The following is an 18,798-nucleotide window of genomic DNA, read 5'->3' on the forward strand; positions in this document are numbered from 1 at the left end:
CCGGCGGCACAGCGCAGCGCGGCGCCGAGCGGGACCGGGAGGAGGGAGCGCTGCTTGGCGGGGAGCGCGGAAGACGAGGTGGGGAGCGGCCCCCGGCCCGGCCCGGCCCGGCCCCGGGTTAATCGGTAACGCTGTGCAAACCCAGGTGGAAAATGCGCCGTGCTCCGGACTAGGAGGGAGGAGATGGTGCAGTGCCCCCAGCCGCTCTGAGCGCCTAGCCGAGAAGACGCTGGGGTGTGTGTGCGTGTCGTTCGGGGCTTGGGGTTTTTTTTAATTTTTGCCTTGCTTTTTTTTCTTCCCTCCTTTTTCTTTTTTTTTTCTTTTCCCCAGAAGGAAAGAAAACCCTACCAAGATACTCAGATGGCTTAAAAAATTTAATAATAATCTGTGAAAATATGAAGTCGACCGGTTCTTGATTTCCCCCCTTCCCTCCCCTCCAGCTCCCCAGCCCACTGCTGAGATTGAGATAAAAGGACCCGTTTCCTGGAGGACAAGGAGAACAGACACGTTTCTGGTGGTGTAGAAGGGACCGATGGCAATGCTTCAGAGTGTAGCGGAGACGCAGGAAAAGAGATTCAACCTGTTAACAAAAAATTAAGCAGGGGGAAAATACCAACGGGAAGGAAAGAGAGAGAGAGAGAGAGAGAGATACACACATATATATATATACAATTTAGAAGTGTTCCCCAGGTGGCCACAAAGCATGGGCTGTGCTCCAAGCATCCACATCTCTGACAGCAGAGTGGTCTATCACAGTAGCAAAGAGTCTGAGGAGTGCAATTCCCCTCACCAGACCAACACAACCATGTCTCAACAGCAGCAAGGCAACCCCGTCCCAGGATTATTCATTAAATCCTCCAACACATCCACTTATAAGGTGAGGACTAATACCTCTAAGAAAGACAAGAGGGAGAACAGCCAGAGCATGGAGGCAGAGACCCAGACCAGCAGATCCAGTGTTAAGGTAAAAAGGGTGCTAAACATAAGCACTGTTTCTCTCAGAACAGGAGTTGGCTGTAGCGGTTTAACCCAAGGAGTCTCCCTGCTGAAGCGATACGTTGCGGGGGATCTTTTCCTGGCTTGAGCTGTTACTTTCGTTTATAAACTAATCAGTCTCATGAAACGACTTTATAGATGTACTCAAGCCTCTTTCTTCGTTTCACAAAACGAGTCTTCCTGATGCCGGGAAGGAGAGCGGTGTAATTGTCTTTGCCAGTCGTTAGAGCCAGGGGCACGGGTCTCACTTCTGAACGCGGAGGGCCTGTCCGTCCGTCTGTCCGTGGAGGGACTCTGCCGTGCGTGGGAGCTGCACTGCCACTAACTCCTGCGTCTTACATGTTTGTTTGTGCTGGGTCGTCCACTGTTGCTGTTTGTGCTTGTCTTGTTTGGAAGCGGAGGCAAATCGCAGTCTGAAGGATCTGCTAGTTGGGCTGATCAATTTGCATACCTCTTCCATTCAGAAAGTTGAAAGGAGAGCGACAGCGGTTTTTGCTCTGGGTACTGATTTACATTAACAACTTGTTGACCTTGTCTGTTGCTGCAAATAGGGTATTTTTTGGAGTTTTTTTTGCATGTGTGTTAGTGTGCATGCTTTTGTGTAGAGATACAACACAAGACTGTATGAAGTTGACTGGCACATACTGAAAAAAATTGTAATTTGTGATTTTTTTAAATTTTTTTTTTAAGTGAGAGAGTTAGTGGTGCGGAGTGCTTGCTTGTCTGTTTACTTTCTGTTGACGGCCTGTTTGTTTATGGGTTGTACTTTAGGTCCTAATGCTGTAGGCTTTGATTATTCTATATCTTTGCTTTCTTGGGGGAACTGTCTCTATTTCGTAAAAATAAGTAATTGCAAATAAAAAAAAAAATAATCAAACTGTAGCAGCCCAGGCGATATTATATAACATGGCTGATCTGCTCTGGGTTACTGTGATAAGAACTGAGATACACATGCCGTAAATATAAGATAAAGACTTGAGATGCAGGCAAGAACTAGGTAAATGTCAAGTGTTTTGCAGACTCGCAGAAACTCTAATGATTTGTAGTTCTCTTAGGATTTTTACATGCTCATTAAGATGGCTTCTAGAGTAGTGACCTGGAATAATTTTCTTCAGTACTGTGGGTGGTTTTCTTCAATTGTTTTCCTCCAGATTAGTAGTCTCAGTTCATAGGGGTTTAAAAAACAGACTAGAAAATGAGAAGACACTTTGTAAGTAGCGAGCTGGAGGAGGAATTAACAATACCTAAGGCAGAACGTGAAGCTGAATGGTGTTACACTAAACCAAATTTTTGTGTTAATAACGCTGCGCAGGAAACTGAACTTTATGGCCCTGTTCACACGTGATAGACATGCTTATGGCATATTTAACACGGTAACCACAGTAAGGAAACTTAAGTTGTTACCGGAATCCTGACGGTTGTTTTGCTAGCTGAATTTTTAATTGTGATTATAATTGCACACTACAAAATCTAAACCAAAAGTATTCTTAAAGTTTATATTCTGTGAATTTGTCATCTGTGTGCTTGCTTATGGGCAAAAAACCTCCAAAACCTGTTTCCAGAAGCATGCACGGGCAGCAGTCTTAGTTTTGTTAAATTTTGTTATTCGATCTCAAGAACTTTGTAAAAATTCTTGTTACTGGGTTTGGATAATTCAGCCAGATGCTATACGGTTGATATTGGTTCATATGCATACTGTAATCTCATTGGCAGTCATTCTGATTTTTATCAGTCATATTTTCTGCCCTTGTCATCACTCTAAGCACATTGCTGTGAAACAATGGGTTTTGAGAAGTAAGAATTGAATTGTTTGTGATCAGCTGAATACAAAATCTGTTGGACGCATCACATCTGCATGACTTTCATGTGCAAAATCCTGTAATGTTCTTTAGAGCTATAAAGCAGCATGGTATTTCATTCTTTGCTTCTGTCATTAGTGTGTGTAGTATGATCAGATTTACAGTTCTTAGTGTGCTGGATAGCTGTGTTGTCTCAGAGATTGTGCTGGAAAGAGGGCTACGCTATTGCTGGAGAGCAGTTTTCACAGTACAGTGAAGTTGGCTGGAAAGAAACAGAGTGTGAGAACACTGAAGATAAGGGCCAGGAGTGTGAAATCCCTGAAGCCAAAAGGAGCATTGGGCAGGACACTGTGCTGTTTTGGAGTTAAAAGGATTTTTGATTTAAGGAGGAACTGTAAGAATTAGGGTGCTACTAGGAACTATTGCTATTCTTCAGAGTGCATAGTACACCCTTTATGGCCCATGGGACACCCTCACACGAACAGAAGATGCTAGAAACCTTTTGTGCTTTGACCAATGGTGGTGTTGTCAGAATTTGTGTGAATAGCCAGTAACCTGCCTGACTGGCATTTTCGCTTGGTTTCAGTGCACTTGAATTGAAATTCATTCACGTCCGTTTGTTGTATATGCACAGATTAAAGCCAAGAAAGCCCTATGTGAGAACTAAGAACAAAGCTTGGCCCGCGTGGAAATCTCATATTTTCATTTCGGCTGGCATTAGCATTAAGTTTATTAAAATATGTATAATAGGTAGTGCAATAACTTTTATCGAATTGGTTTGTTAGCTATAGTGCACATTTTTCAAGTCATAAAGTGTCATAAAAAAAGAAATAACCCATGCTAACTGTAAAATGGCATTATATGTATTGCTAGTTAGCCCCCAGACTTATTCTGGCTTTATGTTTGTGTCTTATTATATCTTTCTTCTCGTCAAATAGCAGAGGATCATTTTCCGGATGTGTGGTGTGAGCATACTGTATTTTGTGACTTGCATCAATTTACAAACTGTAGCTAAAAAAATTACCTGTTCCTTCCTAATATGGAAAAATCTAAGTTTATCCATAGCAAATTTGCAGAGCAGTCCTGTAAGTACATTTGTGCAGAGATAAATGCCATAATACCTATGGTATATACGAGTATGGTGATATTATATGAGAAATGGAGGAGCCCTTTTAATAATTTGTATTTGGTCATGGCACCTGTATCTCCCTCGTTAATTAGTAATTTCATACATGGCTTTCATTTGAAAATTTATGAGCACCTCCAAGTAAGTGCCCTATCTAAAAAGCGAACCAGCCATGAAAATCCTTCCCTTAATTTTCAATGTACCAACTCCACAGATTAAACTCTATAATTTTCCCAGGGAAAGACGAGCAAGATTTAGATGCAGTAACAGTGACTGAGGTTTGATTATCCAGTCTTATGTTATCAAATGACACTTACCCAGTATTGTTGCAAAGGAGAGTTTTCCTGATTACTTTTTTTTTTTTAGCTCTAAAAAAAAAATCTCAGGAAAGTGGACTCAAAATTGTGATAGTCTGTCTTTTTCGTATATATTAGTTATGATTTTCTTCTTCAGACATTTGTGGTGTTGAATTTGTGGTAAAGGTACTTGGCTTTATAGAAACCTGCTTAAACACCTTTAGCATAATACCTCTGTTTAATCTGTAGCATAAGTGGAGTAAGTGCTGGAATGGTATAAGGACTTCATGGGCATTTATTTAAAATTTACTTGGGTATTCATAAGCATATGCTGTCCCAACATCACGTGTGTCACTCTTCTATAGTGCACTAATATACACTGTAGCACATACATTGTGCATTTATTTTGCCCTGTCATTCTTTTACGGGTGTGAGATTTCCTTCCTCTTCTCTTGTGTAACTCTCCTGGTCATGTATGTTTAACACAGAAATATATGCGTTTGGGTGCAAGGGGATCACAGAGTAAATCCAAGCTTCCTTTATTTTAAATTAAAAGTAGTCCTAAGCCAGCAGGGCTAAATGTGAAGTAGCCTTTTGATTTGTCAGCTGATATGGGACAGCCAGTTTAAATCCATGGCCCTACAGCCAGTAAGTCTTCTTCATTCAAACCCTGTGAAATTGCCTAAGAATTTTACAGTCACTGCAAAGCAATGGTTGCATAATTCTGCATATAGGAGGCTGTATGCTAAACTTGTACGTGCAGTGCTGAAGTGGATCTCGTTTCAGCATTTAACAGCACATTACTTAGTCCGTTAGGCTGTCTGCTCTTTTCCTGTCTGTCTGGTAAGTCCTTCCCCTTGAAACACACAAGCCCTCCCTCCCTTTGAAACTCCCACGCGTACTGTCCATGCTTCCACTGAGGCCATCCACCCTCTCTTGATTCCTCCCTGTTCCCACTGAAACTGTCCTCAATCATTTTCCCGACAGACCTCCCTGCCACCACCATTTCCCTCCCACTTCCACTGACGTCAGCCCTCCTCTACAGAGATCCTTGCTCCCACTGAGAGGATCCTTCCCACGCTGAGATACACGAACTTTTCTCAATCTTGACGGCTCCAGGCTTTCAAGCTGATGTTTTTTTATGCTGTTGTTGCAAGGCATGAACCTTTTTCTCCACGGGATGGGAGTCTAATTTTTAAATGGTGTGAAGTGAACTGGTGTAGTGACATGTGAACTGGGTTCATATTTAAGACTATTTTTTATCTTTACCTTTTAATTTCCTGTTGTTAGTAACGTAAACTGGAAAAAAACCAAACTGTAAATCACTCGCAGCATATAGATCGCTACACTACTACGATAGCATGAGCTGCTTTCTCAATTTTTAAAGCATTATCATTGGTATGGCTCCTGGTCATGCAAACCAGCTCATGCAAAAGGCATCGCTGCATCTGAGGGCAATTTCTTGTGTGACAGAGATGAGCAAGGTTAGACCCTGAACTTCTGGAGTACTTACTGTTGGTAAAAACTTCACCAAAACTACTTTCAGCCGTAAATTCATGTGCTAGACATGAAACACTGACTTCTCTCTGCCCTTTGCTTTGTTCTTCGCCGCCCCTGGTTTGAGCTTGCTTTGTGTCTCTTGCCTGACCATTTTAGGTAGTTAATTTCTAAGCTTTTCCTTTTCTGACCACCTGAATGTGTCAATAGAGGAAGTATTAAAAAAAAAAAAAGCCTTTATTTCTACAGTTCTAGGAATTTATCTTACTGTGTTGTACCCTTTGTATTCTGAATTGTATGGCTCAGATTGAAGTGTAAGTACATCCACAGTGAGAAATTTTCTAGTTGTAGAGTGTACTTATAAGCCAGGAGAAAGAACAGGAGGTGATATACTTACTAGTTCTCCCTCCCTTTCTACCATTCCCAGTATTACATGTGGTGTGAAATTCCAGTGCAAGGTACCAGCATTGCCTTGCTATTTAAGGTGCCAGCAATTCAGATTTTACATCCAAAATGCTAAGTCTAAATATAAATTAAAGATACGAAATGGTGAAATGGTTACACCCACTTGCAGATACTTCACGCTCAATGAATTTTAGATTAGAAGATGCTTACAATCTATGTGAATATGAAGAATGTCTTGTTAAAAAAGTTGCCCGTAGTTAATTTGAAAAGTAGAAAACATACTGTTTGGAAACTCTTTTGTTTCCCTGATTGTATGCTTTAATATCGGTTCCTCATGTTCAAGTAAATGCCCATGTCAAGAAAACGAGAGATATTTGAATAAAAATTATTTTTAACCTCCATTGAAATTGTTATATCCAACAGTTGCCACTACCAACAGTGATAAATTGCTGGTTTACTTTAGTTGTTACATGAATTTTTGTTCACCTCTCTTGGCTATCACCTTGAGAAGGGACTCCAGAATTGGGTTTCTTAAGCAATAGTAACAATACAGTGAAAATATTCCACTTTTTGAGCAGTTGGAATGCCAACTGACTTTCAAATGAGTCCTCAAAGAGGAAATAAATATTTAGAGATATGGACAGCTAAAGCTCTTATTAGCTCTCAGCAAAAAGTGAAAGAAACTTCAAGCAAATATGGTAATGAGCAGACTGGCCCCAAGGTGAAATTGTTTCAATACAAGCTTTACGTAAGTTGTCATTTTGTCAGGGGACCACAGAAGCACCTGCACACATAGGAGAACAATTTAGCATTGTGTTCTATTTTGGTGGTGTGTATGGATATAATATGCCCACATTGTAAACTGCTTTACCAGCCATGGATGGAATTAAAACATTGTTAGCAACAGTTCTGAGATTGCACGCAGAGCGTGATTTCGTGTCCAAAGTGCAGTTTTCCATGTGAATTGCAGTGTTTTTACATGTCAGACCCATTCATGCAGTAGAGGTTCACTAGGGATTTGCTTGGCTCTGTGACATTCTAAGCATTGCTCTCTGTCCATTGGGTAAAATAATTAGGTATCTTCATTTAACCATAATTTAAATTGGCACAGGATGACAAGATGCAAATTGAATAGCTTTAACATGCGTGACATACTAAGTAGTTTTGTTGCCCAGAGTCAGCTTTTTAAGTTTTCAAAGGCATCAAGGAAGTGATGTTGTTAAAGTCCTCTGCTTTTGAAAAAGATTTTGGCATCCAGCCCCATTTAGGTTCTTTCTTAAAATCCCTGTTAAAGCCAAAATGTGATAAATGATGTTGGTACACACGCTGTGAAATGAAATAGCGGAGTCTCTAATTTGTGCATTCTTCCAGACCATCCCCTTTTACTGTGGGTTGAACTGTTGGCCTCAGATCAAAATCCCAGGCTCTTTTCTCCTTTTCCTTGTAAAATCTGTAAGTCTGTCACTGTACATAAAGTAAAAAGCTTAGCATTCTGCAGACTAGCTGCCACACGTATGGCTTTGCTTCAGGAGAAAGAAGGAGGTTTAGAACCTACTTTCTGACATGGAAATGTGTTGGCATGAATTAAGTTATCTATTTTGAATGTGGTTGACAAGGTAATTTGAGAAGGTTTTTGATGGTGTTTTAAATGTTTAAAGGTAGTCTGCATATGTATGTAGAGAGTTAATGTCCTTCCAAAGCAAAAGAACTTGGAATAAAAAAAGGAATATTCAAGACGTAAAAGCAATTTTGGGAATAAAATACTGTTTCTAATGAAAAAGACTCCAATTCCAGCATGAGGGACTCAAATTAGGATTCCCATCTTTGCTTGGAGAAGGAGGAAATACTGCTTTTTGTTCTACTACTTTATTATTTGATAGACAATTTTTGAGCACTCAATTCCTAGAAATTAGGGTGAGGTATTTTTGTTGGTGTAAAGACAATCTCCTTGTTGGCCAGATAGGTCTTTCATTCCTGAGTGAACTAAATAGATACTATTTCAAGGGAAAAAAAAATATTTTTTTTTATTGATCAGGATAGAAATTAATCTGGTTTTTATCTAATTTTTTTTTTTAAATTAAGTTGTGTCTGTTTCTTTATTGGAGATGAGAATTCACTCTTTTCGCAATAGCAGAATTAATTTGAGAGTTGCACAGGAAACTTCAAACATTTTATATGCCTGAAAAGATCAAACCTTTTCAAGTAAGAGGTATTTTCCTTTGTAAATCAAACATTTTATATAGTGACATGAACAGATTTCTGATACTGTTAAGGGGAAAATGGTAACCTTGAAATCTTTTCATTGTTTTTTATATTTCCCAGTTTCCTAAGTAAATCCATACAAAGAAAACACAGAATCACTGGCCAAATATGAAAGAATGACATCCTCTACTTCCCATTGTTTTTAACTTTGAGTTAGCAATGACCTTTAGCTCCCTACTGGGATGCGGTGGAAACTTTATGAGGCCCCATCTTACTTGCCACTAAAAGACAACGTATTTTTAAAGTTACACATTTACCATCACTTTCTGTTGTTCAGTTCGAGGTTCGTTATCTCTAATAAAATTTAATCAGACAAATAGCCTCAGTAAGTGATCAGCAAAGTAAAGCTTCTTTATAAGGATCTTGTTTGTTTGAAAGAAATATGCTAACATTTTAATTAAAGCACAACAAAAGAACCTCAATCCGCGTTGAATACAATCTTCCTGTATTTAGGAGTATCTACACTTTGCATCATCAGATAGATGGTGTTCCTTATTCATAATGAATTATCAGGATTGTGTCTCTTCCGACACTGAAGTGTAGAACTCTGTTTTACAACAGTGGTTGTAATTCCAAGGTTTTAAAAGCACAAACGTATCCGTGTGATAGGTAGATAGGTTAAGATCACCGTTCAGCCACGATGACTGAGTTTGCAGGTGTGTATTTCTTCTTTCTGAAATACCGTCTGCTGTTTCTTTCAATTTTTAATTTTTTTTTTTTTTTCATAAAAGTTTGGTGAGAAATTCCACAAATGGTTGAGGACAACCACACCTGCTACTTTGGTAACTTGAAGTGACTTGCTCTGCACACTGCTGCAGTTTAACTGCCTGGTGAAATTGCACTTTTCCATGAGCTGTAACACAGTGATAAATATCTCAGCATAGGACGAATGTCAGGATGTAAGTCTACAAGTACTGGAATCCAAGAGCTCTGCCACACACTGAAGTGTGGATGGCACTGGGGTTGTTGGCAAGATATCTGCATTTTATTTTTCAAAACAAAGCAAGGAATTATTTTCAAATACTGAAGAGATTTATTGATGGGCCAAATTCTGACTAATGACAGTCCTTCAATCCCATTAAAATTTGTGGGCTTGAGGGGTGTACCTAAGGCAGAACTTGGGACTGCTACGTTTACCTCTCACTATGGTAGAAAATAGCCTCCCGTTGGATACATGATTTGAAAATAAAAATATTGGCAATAATATTTTTACTAAGGGCTAAGTTATTTTCTGTCATTCCAGAAAGACATCAGTATAGCTCCAGTGGGCAAGTTCCTGGCTGTACTGAAACTAGTGGCAAAGTTCTTACAAAGTTCATAACAGCCAGAATTTGATCTCTGGTCTGTAAGCAAAACTTACCTGGTTTCTCTGAAGTGCAACTAGGATATCAACCCTTATGGTTGGGTCCCATGTTTTATGATTGCTTAATGCATAACTAATGCAAAAAACTACCAATAACTGATATTAACTGTCTAATGATGGGAGTAATGGGATAGCAAATAGATTTTTTTTTAACCCCCCCCCCCCTCCCCCCCCAGCTTCGTGTAGCAGTAGGGGCCATTCTCAAGCAATAGCTGCATAAAGAATTTAAATTGCTGTGGCTTCAGGTCATAAATGAAATCTGCGAGTCTGTTGCTGTTCTTGAGAGTGGTGACTCCCAAAGTTAAAACTTTGAATTCCTACACATTCAAAAGGACTTTTTTCTGCGTACTTGTACCTGTGTAGTTCTCCACTTGCATCTGAAGTGTGTTGGGATGTGTTATGTTGCCTGGTGCTTTGTGGTTGCGGATGATCATTCTGTAAGTAATGATGCAGCAGTGTGGCCAAGGCTAGAGATACTGATCTGAAATCAGAAGAACCAGACTGTCACTGGTTAGCGTGCAGCTCTTCGGCCAACTCGCTGTGTGTTTCCACTTGCACGCTTGATCTTCATTATGTGTCACGCAGGATCAGGGCCATCATATACCCAGGAACGTAAAAGCTGCTCTCAGATCAAACTGCCTCCATGTAACATAGTGCTTTGTCTCTAACAGCAGTGAGCAGAGTGTGCTTTGGAGAAAGATGCCGGGAAGCTATTTAAAGGTACAAAAATGAGAAGAGTTTTTCATGTTCCTCTTCTGGCTTTAGTCTGGACATACTGATTTACTTCTCATTTTTCACAGTTTTGGCATGTAATATGATAATGATATTTTAGTTTTATCTCCTTAAAACTTGGTTGCTAAGTTGACATATGCAATTAGAAAATTGTACTCTTGAGTGAAATTTTTGAATGGAGGATTAATTTCCAAACCAGTGTTAGCACATACTTAGCACTGAAACACCATCAGTGTGGATCATTTATGTTATTTGTTTCTGCAAATACTGTTGCAGGGAACAAGAACAACTGATGAAAGTGTTTAAAAGAAAGCAAGGGGTATGAGTTGTAACCAAATATGGGTTTGGATTGTGAAGAGGACTTCATTACCAGAGAAGCTAGTGGGTTTTTTTTATACAAAAGGCAGAGTATCCTGCAGGTGAAAAAAAGCTGAGGGTAATGTTGATACTTTAGAGGGACGAAATGTTTAAAAGCCAGGCGAAGAGGGTTTTGCAAACCCAAATGGGTTTTGTTTTGTTAACAGCTGCACTGAAAGAAAGAGTAAGTCCTGTGAGCTCAGACACTGCTTCATGCTTCCGTTGATTCTGCTGTAACTTTTAATTTACTTAGTATTTGTTTTCTTTTTGTCTTTTGCCATGGAAGTGATCTGTTTTCTGCAGAATTTCAGATGAAAGGGCTGTTCTGCTTATACTGTCAGTTAGTTATATTATCTTACGTCCTCAGTTCTGGAAATGATTGGTCTTGTTCCTTGCTATTTAATGCCGTGGAGCTGAGACCTGTCATGAGCAGTCAGGTTGAATTCAGTGGTAGTGCTGTCAGTCACAGCCCCTAAGCCTAGCAATGACACTTTTCCCCTCAGTGAATAATCTAACATTTTACCTTTGCCAAAGTATGGAATCTTTTACTTTGGGGCAGCTGCTTACTTTTTTGGAGGGGTTTATATTTTCTGAAATACTATTGCAAGTGAGAGCTCTTTAAAATGAATGTGTCAGAGCAGTACCTTGTGGGGAACCAAGTTTTCTCCAAAAAGCAGCCTGCATAGCCTTTTCACAGTGCCCTGCCTCTGACAGTGGTACTGAGTAGCAAGAACCAGCTTTTTGGAGATTAGAGAGATTTAGCTTTTATGATCCTTGTTAGCAATAATAAAAACTCATGGAAGTAATGAAACTGCTTAGTGAGGAAGCTGGTCTACCCCTCTCACCCTGGCTTTGGTGAGAAGGGCAAATACAGTATTTGTCCCTGAAGGACAGGCAGTAGTGTCAGCCTGCTGTCTTGGTAGCAAATATTTAAAAAATGGAATTTTGGTGGGCATTCTTTACTGTTGATTCCTAGAGCTAAATATTGATGTATCCGCTTATGATATTTTACTGAAAAACACAATTCTGCTGTCACTGTTAGCGTGTTACGACATTTGGAAGATGGGTTTCTTTTTTGTGTCAGTGCAAAGCCTCGAAGTTAGAGTGGGAGTGGGGCTGGGGGATCAAGCCCTGCTAGTGGTTGGCAAGAGATATGGGAAATCTAATGGCTTGTCTGATCTAATGGCTTGACTTGACTTAGGCCCTAGTCCCACCAAATTTTCAGAGGAGCGCAATTGGAAGTTTGGATTTTCTAAAAAGCTAAGCTCTCTTGTGAATTGCTTACAGTGAGATTCATAGCTGGGTGGTCAAAAAAGTAAGCTGAAATTACCATCTCTTATTTTGCCAATTAAACTAAAAAGGACTTCTTTTTGGAGGTTACATAGCTCTGAAGTTTTCTCCCAACTTTATCTTGGCTGTTCTGATTGCGAAGAGCTTTTTTTACAATGCTCTATTGTGCAATTTGGGCAATATAGTCTCTTCTGCTGTGCTCTGCTAAGGTTGTGGGACACTGTTCGTGAGGTAAATTTTGCTTTATGGGGTAACCTTACTTTGTTGCTATACAAAGTCTAAGCAAACTAGATAATTTTAAGGATTGTGGAAGTGAAATACGCCTGGTGTAGGTTCAGGGAATTGAAATGTTTTCCTCTCTTTCTTCTGTGAGCCTTTCAGCTGTGCTAGGAAGTGCAGGCTGTGGGCGTTAAGAGGTAGCTGTGATGTTCAACCCTTTATTCTATAGACAGGAGTTACGTGGGTTAGGAGGTGCCTCCCTGATATGTTGCACTGCTCTGTCATGGCCTTGTAAATTTAATCATGAGGTCAAGACCAGAGGCCAGCGTAGACTGTAAGTGGGGTCCAGTGTTTGACTCTGAGGTCACTATGGGGAATGATTTTGCTTGTAGGTTGCAGAAGTCTCAGTTGTCTCCACAGGGATCTTTACCTAGTTATGGAAGAGTGATTTGTCCTAAAAGGCTGAGAAACCTCCTAAGTTTTTTCCATCATCAGTTGGAGCAAGGACACTGGTTCCCTCAGTCATTTGTTTCCTAAAGTGTGTGTTTAGCAATGAGGCCATGTGGTCTTTTGCCCTTTCTCCACAGATGACCTGCAAAGAACTATCATCCTGCCTCAGGAAACCTGATACTTTTGGTCAATGGCCCCTTACATTTTTTCCCCAGCTGGCTGGCATTCCAGCTGACTGATCAGGGAAGTACTGAGTTGCATCCACTTGTTAGGATTCGCTGTGCCAGTTCCGTTCAGTTTCAGGATAAAGGTACCAAGGAGGTATGTTCTGTTGAGCATATCTGAAATCAGAGTGACGCTTCCCTGGCTGTGGTCAATCACTTTGACTACTTTAGCATCTAGTCTCCCCTTACCCTTGTAACAATATACTCAGTAACAGTAAATACACATGTGAAATATTACTTGAGAATCTTTAAATGCTTGACTACTATTAGCTTCATGCCACTTTGTAAGAGTTACAAGGACCTGTAAAGTACCTCAGTGTTGGTTTTTTTCCCTTTTTTTTTTTTTTTCCCCCCTCCATTTTGCAGAGAGGTGAGTGTGGGTGAAGGGCTTGGCATTTTTTTCGTCATCTTTCCCAACACGGAGAGGTCCCAAGCCAGCAGGTAGAATTTCTAGGAGATTCTCCTAAAGCAGGGGTCTTCACAGCCTGTTCTGAAATAGTTTAATGATTTTTAAGGTAAACCAACAAAATATTTCATGTAGAGGGTAAAGCATGACAGAGGATTGCTAGGGTGAAGGGATTATGGCTAGCAGTACTGCACCTCTGCTTTTTCTGGGTCCTGCAAGAGGTCTTCCTGAAGAGTCTGAGTTAGGTTTGGGAAACCTCAACCTCTGTACTGAGGAATGAACTGAGGCCAGTGGTAATGGTTTGTTTAAACACAAGCTCTTAAACCCAGATTAATTGATTGCTATAACTCAGTTTGGTTACTACAGGTATTTTTGTCCCAGAACAGACATGAGCAGACTGTCCAGAGGAACACGTATGTACAGGATATTTGCCAATTAGCTTGCAGTTAATTTAATTCAAGTTAATTTAAATAGAATACAAACCCCTGACTTGGTATACCCTAACGTCTAATTTTTTAATCTAGGTTGGACAGGGTCTTTAACATGTGCTAACCTGGTTTAGGTACAGGAAAGACAGCGGTATGTCTGGAAGTGCTTTATTCAAAGCCATGAGCAACAAGGATGGAAATACATTTAGGGAGCATAGAGCAGTTTGGTCTTCCTGATGCTCTCTGACGTTGTCTGCCTTCATCTGAGTAGGACAAACCTCTCAGATCATGGCTGCCATGTCAATGCACCCATCTGCAGAGCTCAGTACCGTGTGGTGAGAGCTTGGACCTTCACAAGAAGGTTTCTTCAGGAGGCTCTCCTTCCTGTCTCCAAGTCATACGTGTCTTTCTAGAGGTCAGGCTATCTTAAGAAACCATCAGTGACTGTTCTCAAGTGCTTATGCTTCTTAACTCTCTAAAAATAGAAAAAAAAAATTAAGCTCCCCAACATGCTGGGACAGTCAGGGGGCTTTCTTTAAACGCTTTGTAAAATAGCACTATCTCTTATCACATGAGCTCTTAATTTCTTGGTTCAGAAAAGTACACAGCAGTTTCCTACGGTGCGTAGCTGGGCAATTCCAGAGCCTGCTTCTTCACACAAAATTTTTGAAAGATGAATGTTAACTAAACTTGGCTTAATTAAGTTGACTATTTCACAGCTGCTTTGAACAGCTCATTAACTGCAGGCTTCAGCTTATTTGCAGCCAAAGCTCTGCAATACATCATATAGTGAACCTGCTGACAAGACGGTGCAACTTCCAACTTGTGCTTCAAGAGATCAGATTTATTACTGCAGTCCTGCTTCTTCTAAAACCAATTAAGGCCTCCTTTAACAGATACTGAAAATACTTTGATACATAGTATAGTCCTACCTAGCGCTGCCTAGTAGAGATACCACTTTGTGTGTTAAAGCCAATGCTGTTTTACAAATGCTCCCAAGCTGATAGTGGTGTTGGGATGAGGGGGAGTGGCTGTGGCTGAGTTGTGTGAATTGCAACTCCTGTATGATACTGATTGAAGATCTATGGTAATTTTTTCACTTTTTTAAAAAAGATCATACATACACAATTCCTTGTTACTCAGCTCACTTAAAAATAGAGAACAGTTCATTGTTACCTGTTTCTTTATAAATTAATTGATCTGGTTTATTTTTGTGCTTTGTCCTTCCCCCCTTTCTCCCCTGAAAGTATAGAAAACTTAGTCTCTCCAAGAGCTGTTAAAACACCTGCTGAAGGCGATGGAGACTGAGCTTGCTGACTGCAGTTTAAGCTAGCTGGGTTTCTTTAACTTGGCCTTGGTGAAGGAGTAAATACTGTTTCAAAGAAGTTTGCAAACCTCTGCTGCCCATGACCCTGAAAGATCCCATCATATGTTACAAAAACAAGTGTCCAGGATCTTAGGTGATGAGGCATCCTCCTCTCACCTCGTATGTTAATATTGCAATAGTCTGTTATTTACGTTGGTGATTTCTTACTGACGTGGATAGGGTAAAGCCCTGCTCTAATCGCAGCAATAATACTGACACTACTGTGCTTGTGACAGTATCGTTTATGCCATTTGAGAGTACAAAGACAATGGTATAACTTCTTCCACAATAGAAAGTTTTCCTGTATTTCTTGACTTGTGGAATTCTACTTAGGGCACATTTCTAATTCAGGCAAAGCCTTAATACAGTTGAGGCCAGGACAGTACGAGGAATGTTACTTACCCTAGAAATGTCAGTGAGAGATTTGGATTTTTAATAATATTTTATACTGGAAAAATCTCTATTATGGGTATAATGGTAGTGGATGAGGGGGGAAAGAAGCCATGCTTTTGTTAGAATAGCTTGTTTCATTTGAGGAACTGGTATGAAGTATACCAGCAAACCCAGTTTTGCTAATGTTCGCTCCATGTGCAATGAGAAAGCTTCCCAGGACACTTGTGTTATACCTGTGCCAGGGTTTAAGGACTGTGGAAATGAAATGGAAGTGAAGTGAGAACCTGGTACAGAGTCAGCACATGGAGCCGTTTCCCTCCTTGTCAAGCCTTTGGACTATGATAGTTTCTGGCAGCTGATGATGCCTTTGCAGCAAGAATTTGTAACAGTGAGAGCTCCAAGGAACTTTGCTAGCACTCTGAATGTGGCCATGACACTGGTGCTTTTTTGGAATTTTTCCTCTTTTGGACAGGTAGATTTAACAGGAAATAGTCTGGCTGAGGTATGAAATCATAATGTGGGTATTTGCAAACCTTTGGTAAGAAAAGGCTTTTTTTGTCAGCAAGGCTTTGTAGGCTAGACCAGGCAGTTGAACAAACAGAGGGGAACAGTCCTTGAATTAGGACAAATAAGTGATTGTTAATGGCCTTTGTCCTCTGTTGCTGTTTGTGTGCCTTTTACTGTAGGACACTGCTCTTCAGAACAGGCTGTAAGTATGTGGCTCCGCATTCTGCAACTTAAGGTTATTAAGGAAAAGTTGAACTCTCAGTTAATTGCATTGTTTAGAACCAATTTAATATTAATAATTATCATATGAAACTATTCTAGATTTATGTTAGAGTATGGGACAAATGAGTATTGTATGGAAGATACTGAATTACCAGATGTGATTTGGTGAAAATTTGGTGGTAATGCAGAAAGGGAACTTGTGATACAAATGTTGTCATGCCACAGCTGCTTCTGCAGCAGAACCACCATTTTACTGCCAGTTTCTGCTTGACCTTGTTACTTTGGCATCCATGGTGGTCTGCAGTTTTTCTTTAACTTATTCAGTTACACATAGCGGAGGTTCCTTCCTGCAGCTCCTTTTCTTCCTTTTGCTATTATGTTCTACCTTCGACTGCCATTTTCATGTTTCTAATGTTCATGTGTGCGTGTATCTGTAACTTTTTTTGGTCACAAACAGTATACATCCTCTCACTTAGTTCCTTTTTTTTTTTTTCTTTTTTAATGAAGTGCTTTTGTTGGGTGAAGGTCTTTGAGGAAGGTCTAGCTTCTTCCCACCCACTGGCATACAACAGTATCCTAAAAATGATAGAATCTTTTTATTCACAAAGAAGCATAGCTAGTAAACAGATCTTTCTGAAAATCTTGATTTAGTACACACAGTGTACTCTTAATCATTTGCACCAAGGTCAGTAGCCCTTAAAATGCCATTATTATAAATCAATCTGATATTAGAGGAGTATTTTCATAGATGTGTACACAAACTCAAATAAACCAAAAAATAATTTTTCTTTAACTTCAGCTAAAATGCAGTAAACTTAATTCTAATCTGCCATGCTAGAAAAATTGCAGCTTTCAAAATTGCAGTGCTGTTCTATGCTTAAAATGTTTTCTTCACTGACATTTTAAATTGTAGGTATGTTCTTGTGTTGTTTAACCAAAAGAAGTAAAGTTGTGGGGAAAAGAATAGTTTTGGTTTTCATAGCACAAACCATAAATAATTAGTTGATGTGTAAATTACTTAATTACAGTTTGTGGATATGAATTTTAGTTATTTAAATATGAAAAGACTGTCATAAATGACATTAAGCATGGACTCCTAGTCTTGTATGATTCAGCTGGTGCTGACACAATTTCATAACAAACATTAGACATTTTCCATCTATTTTTGTAACCATGCCAGTTCAGATACTTGCTGTGAAAAGGGAATATCTGCACGAATAGTTACGATCAAACCGAACTTTGATCTGAAATGGAAATTGTTTTTTTTCCCCTTACTAGGGATCTTGAAATGGCTTCCCAAAATATTGAAGGTCAAGCTAGTTTTGTGAGAGCTTTCTTTTTTGACAAGGACCAAGTGGAAGAAATTGTTACTTTTCTTCCAGATACACTCCCAACAACTGCCATCGTCTCAGTTTTTTTTGAAGGGTCATGTTCATTGTGTCTCTAATGTAATTAACTGCTATGATACATCTTCCAGTAATTTTGAGAGCTTCCCATTCTCTTTTGCACTTGCAGAGTTGGTGACCATTAGCGAGATGAGTGAGAAGTGGTCCATGAGTGCCACCTTGCTTATGGAGCTGCATCCAGTAACTCCCTACTCTGCAGTCTGATTTTGGGCCACCAACCGTTCCTCTTTGGTTTCTTGAGAGTAGTGTGAATAGACTGAGAGAGGCCTGGCTTTCATCTTGATTGCATTGAGGCTGGAACAAAATTTCATTTAAGTGGTATTATGCAAGTAAACCACAACAATGTGCTGGACTCTTGAGATGAAGCCTCTTGGTTTTGTCTTTGTACCCACATTCTGGAGCCAAGCTGATGCTTCAAGCTTATAGAGTTAATAAAAAAGCTGGTTTTCTTAGAGTCGTTACATTATTAGCTGGTTTTGGCTACTCTTTTCCCATCCGATTTGTCACTACAGAAACTGGAGGGTGGTCTGTACTGGCTTTAGCCTACTGAGGTCTCTTGTGCCATGTTAGAGCTCCAGTGTGCGGGCATGGTAGAGCACAGTTGAGCGAATCCTGCCGACTGGGAGAACTCGCTGCCGAACAAGACTTTCTAGACTGAAGTCAACTGTGTGCTAGTGGCTGGAATGGTAATGGTCATTATTAGTATGCCAAACAGCCAAGTGCAGAAATGACAGAAAATGTATTAGAAATGAAATAATTTATATAAATTTGTAATACTGCCATAACAAAGTCTGTAAAGTTAGGCTTAGCACAAAAATATGCTACTATGTATGGGTACAGTATCTTTATCTAGGCTGGAGATAGATTTGCATGTTGTGGGGAAGCTGTTTATTGAATCTCAGCTCTTTATTGAATCTTAGCAGTCATTTCTTTTACACTTTATGATCTTCCAGTTCAGTCCATGGAAAATAAACCTAAAATCTAATTATTGTTCATATTTTATTTTTTGTTCTTTAATTTTTCTGTGCCTTTTTTATAGCATCTTTCCAAAATG

The 18,798-nt window shown here is 39.7% G+C and overlaps 1 protein-coding gene across 1 annotated transcript in view; it reads left to right on the forward strand.

Annotated features, from left to right (window-relative positions):
- Positions 1 to 494: 494 nt before the first annotated feature.
- Positions 495 to 18,798, forward strand: part of PDE8A (phosphodiesterase 8A) — a 128,046-nt gene continuing 109,742 nt past the window's right edge. The window contains exon 1 of the mRNA XM_010571920.1: positions 495 to 964. Coding sequence (XP_010570222.1) covers positions 704 to 964 — 261 coding nt within the window. The 5' untranslated portion in view covers positions 495 to 703. The remainder of the gene's footprint in view (positions 965 to 18,798) is intronic.

The sequence above is a fragment of the Haliaeetus leucocephalus genome, unplaced genomic scaffold, assembly GCF_000737465.1.
Source record: "Haliaeetus leucocephalus isolate CR32 unplaced genomic scaffold, Haliaeetus_leucocephalus-4.0 Scaffold339, whole genome shotgun sequence".
Taxonomy (NCBI): Eukaryota; Metazoa; Chordata; class Aves; order Accipitriformes; family Accipitridae; genus Haliaeetus; species Haliaeetus leucocephalus.